The following is a 5,687-nucleotide window of genomic DNA, read 5'->3' on the forward strand; positions in this document are numbered from 1 at the left end:
CCCCACCCCCACCCCGGCTCACGTGACCTTTTGTGAGCGGTGGGTTCAGTGAGACCCGGAAGTTTGCCCCGGAAAATGAGCCCAAGGTTTCACACCTGTTTTTAAATGAAATCGCTTTTTCATGAAAAGCACATCTCTGGGACGCCCCGAACTTTCCTGGATGGTTGTGTGGGATCCCGCTGGGTCCCCATGATTTGCAGTCTAGGAGAGGGGCCTGGGAATCTGTATTCTTAAGTATCCAGGTGATTCTCCTGAGAGGGAAATCTGAAGGGAAACCCTGTTTTGTGCTGGGGTCCCAGGAGCCCCATTTGGAACTAGAGCTTCACAGCCATCCAGTTCCGGTGTTCCGGTGCATCACGCTGCCCTCTCGCCCTTTGTGAATCTGCAGGTGTTTGCGGGTGAGCCTGAAGGCGCTGCTGGCTGGAGGCTGTCGCTGGCCCGTCTCCCTCCCAGGCCGTTGCGTCCACGCGGTGCCTGTGGTTATCTGTGGTTCGCTCGCGGGTCAGCCTCCTCAGGATGGGGGGGAGGGTCTTCCGTGCACCCCTGTTTGCGAGTGTCTGGCAGGACGCAGAGGTTGGATTTGAACCCCAGAACTCGCCAGCTCTGGGTCTTCGGATACATTGCCTGACTTCACTGTGCCTCAGTTTCCTCTCTTGTAAAACTAGTATGGAATGAGATGGATGGGGGTTGGGGGTGAGCTAATAAAGACGAAGGGTCTATGACTGTGCAGACGTAGAGTAAGAGGTCAAGAAACAACGCCTAATGTTGTTTATTTCCTGCGTGGCGAACGGATGAGTGGAAAATGCTCAGAGGCCGATGTCTGGAAACCTGCACCGCGCCTGCCCGCCGGGAGCACCTGTGCCTGGGGGGCACCCCCATCACCCCCTCACCTGGGGCGCGTGGGACGCGTGGGGCGGGGTCTGAGGGTCAGGGTCGCGGCGCCTGGCGAGCCGCCGGGAGGAGTCGGGGCCCAAACCTTCGCAGAGCGGAGCACCCAGCCCCTTTGTCTCCCCCGCCCCCTCTTCCCCACTTCCTGCCCAGCTTTAAACTCGGGATTGGCGGCTAGGCGCCGGCCTTGTAAACACGCCGCGTCTGCGGCGGCGGAGGCTGGTTCTGTTTGGGCGCCTGGGGGAGGGGTGCACGCCCCTCCCCGAGGCTGGAGGTGGCGACCCCCCCACACACACACCTCCCCAGACAGAAGCCAGAGGCGGCGGGAGAGAGTGTGTGTGGCCACGGTCGATGCTCCGCGGGGCTCACCTGCCGAGAAGGTAGGCTTGAGGGCTGGAGAAACCGAGATAGATGGGTGTCAACGACACCCTGCTTTCCTGGAACCTCCAAGCTGAGACTGGGGGGGATCGGGGATGGGGGGCGGTGGTTAAAGAGGTCACCGTGTCTCATCACCTCCCGTTGTCTCTCAAAGCTCAACTCACTTTCTGTCTGAGTTGCACGTGGCTGAAGGGCAGAGAAGCCCCTCCAAATCTCTCCGCTTTTTCTGTGTCCGCACAGTCCCCCTCCAAGCTGAACTGGAAGCCCAGTGAGGTCACTGGGCTGTCTGTTGTCGTTCTGCATACCTCAGAGATGGGCTGGGAGACGGAGGGAGGGCAGAACTAGGGTGGGCAGGGAGCCTTGGGGTCCTCCTGCCAGCCAGGGCCGGGGGAGCAGGCTGGAGGACAGGACCGGAAAGAGGGGTCTCGCAGTGGTGGTCTCTCTGGTGTCTGATGGGTAGATGGCATCTATCCACAAGTGATGGCTCTAGCCTCTTCTGTGTCTTTTACTGTGTCAACAAGAGGAATAACTGAAGACATTGGTTGCTGTTACTGAGGGAGCCTTACTGTATTCATCGGCAAACATTGAGCACCTACTGTGTGTCTGGGATTTGGCTGGGATGCTGAGGGCACAGTGGTGTTATTCATCCACCGTGATCTCGCCTGAGTCATAGAACAACAGAGACAAGCTGCCAAGTTGGGGTGGCTGGGAAGGCTTCAGAGAGAAGAGGACATTTAAGTTGGGTTCTCAATGATGGAAAGTCAGCAGGCAGAAAAGTTGTAGGGTCTTCGTGGGCAACTTACTCATTCTACAGAGCTGGACTGAACCCTGCTGAGGTGTTGGGCATTGGGAAATGGGGACACAGAAACAGCTGCTGCTGCTCTCTTTAACCCTGCTGTCTAGACACGAAGAAGAGACAGGAATGAACAGGATGGATTCTGGGAAAGGCGTGTGTCTGGGTTGGTTCCCAGGACCCCAGAAATTCCCAAGTAGGTGCAGCAGGGAGAGTCCACCCCAGGGGTGATATAACAGTCCACACAATGCTGGGGTACCCACCCCCCACCCCTGGATGCTAAGACTGTTTCCTGTAACAAATCTAAGCCCCCAGCTCAGTTCTCCTTGGCACTAGACGTGAGTGAAAAGAAGTGGATCTCCCATTGTTTTCCTGCTGCTGCTTCTGCATTTTCAATTCCCAGGCTCACTTGAGAGATGGCTGACACAACAATTTATGAATTCATTCAGCTGTCTGCTGAGACCCCACTATCTGCACAGGCTAAATAGTGGGGACATAATGGCAAACAAGTCAGAGCTTCTACTCCCCTGGAATTCAGGATCGAAAGCATCTCTGAGGATTCCACCAAGATCCCAGTCTCTGCCCAGTCTTTGAGACCATGACCTCCGCGGTCCTAAGTGCCTTCTCTTTCCCATTTCCTTCCCTCAAGGGTTCAGAATACTAGCTAAGGCTTATATAGCACCGTCAGGTACTCTTCCAGATGTTTTAGGTGTAATGTCTCCTTTAATCCTCCCAACAGTCCTGTGAGGTGAACACTAGTATTATCTCCATCTTTGTTGTTTACTTACTAAGTCATATTCAACTTTTTTGCGGCCCCATGGACTGTAGCCCGCCAGCCGCCTCTGTCCATGGGATATCCCATCTTACAGATGAGGAAATTCGGGCCTGGGGGAGATAATTTTCCAGAGGACAGGGTTGGGATTTAAACCCAGGTTACTTGACTTGGGAGGCCCTGTTCTTAACCACTGGGCTAGCCCACCTCCTTGACTGACCACATGGAATGCACCCTTAAGCCAGGGGCTTAGGAATTTCCCAAAGGGAGTCTGTGGTCCTGTATCTCAAATGATGCAGAGAAGAGCAACTTGTTAGCTGAGTGGGTGCAGGCGCTATTTACAGGGAGCCCCAGCAGGCCTGGATCAGAGTTGTGGGGACTATACAGAGCTTGTATCCCTTCCTAATGACCGTGTGTGCGTGTGTGTGTGTGTGTGTGTGTGTGTGTTCTCCTGAGTAAGCCTCACTCACAAAGAGGAATAAACCAAGGTTTGATGCAGGAAAGATGCATGGAGGTGATGTGCCAGAATCTAGGGAGATGGGAAACCAAGACACTTCTTTTGTTGGGAATCTTTAAGAAGAGCAGAAACCGTTCTGGACCCCAACTTGGTAGCTTAGTCAGGAAGATGATCAGGGAGTGACCTTAAGCAATTTAAGATACGCACCTTTCTTCCTCATAGCTGCTGGATCCCAGAGGTGCATCCCCAAAACTGCATCTGCACATCTGAGATGCGTCCCTCTAGGCAGACTGGGACTTACCCATGGTGCCAGCCAGGCCACAGGGCAGAGGCTCCATGGATTCCTGCTGTTTTTCCATTATCTTTCTGGAACTAGATTTCTCACAGGAGGCCTCTAAACAGATCTGGGGAGGCTCAGAGGCTGTCCCTCTCTGCCTGTAGTCAGACTAGGAGGGGGAGTGGGGGGGGGATGGGTGTTGATGCTGGGAGTTGAGGGTAGAGGGTGGTCACACAGGTAAGCAGGATGTGAAGATCAGAACTGTGTGGACCTCCAGGCAGCTCCACTGCACACACACCCCCTCCTCCTCCTGTAGGGTGGGGTGTGATGGAAGCCTTGGCATGCCCCAGCCCACTGCCCCAGGCGCCGTTCTTTTGCTTGAGAACAGGTTGTACTCTTGAAACCACAAGAGGAAGTTTAGGGAGGGCTGGGGGTGAGGAAAGTTCTGGGGCCCCTGCCAAGTTTCCCTTTCTCTGCTGTGCGGAGGTGTGTTTGTTTTGGTGTGTTTCTCTTGCCCTCAAAGACATTTAAATTTTAAACCCTCTGAGTTTCAAAGAGCTGTCAGGGCCTGCTCCTGTACTCTGTGTGTGTGTGTGTGGGTGTGTGTGTGTGTGTAGGTGGGTAGGGTGACTGTGGAGGTGGTCAGAGACCCCCCTGGAAAGGGGATTGCAACACGGTACTCATTTGTTGGATTTTGTGCTGGGATTTGTGTTGTTTGGCTAGCTAACTCCACAAAGTCTTCTTTTCATCTCTGCCCTTTTAACTTACTCTTGCCCACAGCACTCACTACAGCCCCAAACACTAGAAAATGCGGTTATAGTGGCCACTTAGGAGCTGAATGATGTTGCCAGGAGCTGTTCTACATGCCTTATCTCATTTCACATTCACCATAATGCCAACTAGTAAATGCTTCTAGTCTCAATTTACAGATGAAGAAACTGAATTTCAGAAAGGCTTAGAAGCTTACCTGAGCTAGTAAGTGGCAGAACCCAGATTTGAACCCTGGTCTGATTTCAGACCCTGTGCTCTAGATGTCTATTTAATCCTCACATCAGAGCATCAACTTCTTGAACACAGACCCTGCACAGTAGGAAGTTGAGATCCCAAGGTTTCTTGTTGTTGTTGTTTGCTGAGCTGCGTGGCATGCAGAGATCTTAGTTCCCTGACAAGGAATTGAACCTGTCCCGCCTGCTGTGGAACTTGGGTGTCTTAACTGCTGGACCACCAGGGAAATCCCAATCCAAAAATGCTTTAAAATGGTTCTGCTAGTGTGGGGAGGGAGGTGGCCTGCATATAGAGTTGGAAGAGGGATTCTCTGGAAGTTAATATTAAAAAGGATGGGATTCCCTGGGGGTCCAGAGGTTCGGACTCTGCGCTCTCACTGCCAAGGGCCCAGATTCAATCCCTGGTCCAAGGAACAGCTAAGATCTCACAGGACTCTGTAAGGCCAAAAAGAAAGAAGACAACCATATAACTGAGGGAAAGGAAAGGAAGATTAAGTGGGTGCTAAACAACTCTGAAAGTTTGAGGCAAATGGGGAGAAGATTTAGGAGGGTTATTGTAGCTGTGTTCAGACATTTGAAAGGCTGCCTTTGGAAGCCCCCAGGTAGGGCACTGGTAGAGGCAGATTTCCACAAAGCCTAAACACTTATTAACAAATAACTGCCTAATCTTCTTTATGCAGAAGTGAGTTCCTCATCTAGGGGTGTCTAGAGCACATGCTCAGGTGAGGCTTCTGCCAGGGGAAGCCCTCAAACTCCCTCTAAGCCTCTAAGCCTCCCATGCGATTATTGACTGGCTTACCTCCCCAGGACTTTCCTGATAGCTCAGCTGGTAAAGAATCCGCCTGCAATGCAGGAGACCCCGGCTCAATTCCTGGATCGGGAAGTCCCCTGGAGAAGGGCTAGGCTACCCACTCCAGTATTCTTGGGCTTCCCTGGTGGCTCAGATGGTGAAGAATCCTCCTGCAATGCGGGAGACCTAGGTTCGATCCCTGGGTTGGGAAGATACCCTGGGGGAGGGAACGGCTTCCTACTTCAGTATTCTTGCCTTGCGAATCCCATGGACAGAGGAGCCTGGCGGGCTACAGTCCATGGGGTCGCAGAGTCCAACACGACTGAGA

At 53.1% G+C, this 5,687-nt stretch overlaps 2 protein-coding genes across 3 annotated transcripts in view; one reads left to right on the forward strand and one right to left on the reverse strand.

Annotated features, from left to right (window-relative positions):
* Window positions 1-5,687, reverse strand: part of TAF8 (TAF8 RNA polymerase II, TATA box binding protein (TBP)-associated factor, 43kDa) — a 28,518-nt gene that overhangs the window by 20,586 nt on the left and 2,245 nt on the right. The window contains exons 2-5 of the mRNA XM_010863247.1: window positions 3,590-3,734; window positions 1,258-1,345; window positions 891-1,041; window positions 359-557 (exon numbers count right to left, since the gene is read on the reverse strand). Coding sequence (XP_010861549.1) covers window positions 359-557; window positions 891-1,041; window positions 1,258-1,345; window positions 3,590-3,734 — 583 coding nt within the window. The remainder of the gene's footprint in view (window positions 1-358; window positions 558-890; window positions 1,042-1,257; window positions 1,346-3,589; window positions 3,735-5,687) is intronic.
* CCND3 (cyclin D3) overlaps window positions 1,040-5,687 on the forward strand; it is a 95,708-nt gene continuing 91,060 nt past the window's right edge. For both annotated transcript variants that reach the window (XM_010863174.1, XM_010863175.1), the window contains exon 1: window positions 1,040-1,268. The gene's annotated coding sequence lies outside the window, so the exon portion shown is untranslated. The remainder of the gene's footprint in view (window positions 1,269-5,687) is intronic.

The sequence above is a fragment of the Bison bison genome, unplaced genomic scaffold, assembly GCF_000754665.1.
Source record: "Bison bison bison isolate TAMUID 2011002044 unplaced genomic scaffold, Bison_UMD1.0 scf7180017864487, whole genome shotgun sequence".
NCBI lineage: Eukaryota > Metazoa > Chordata > Mammalia > Artiodactyla > Bovidae > Bison > Bison bison.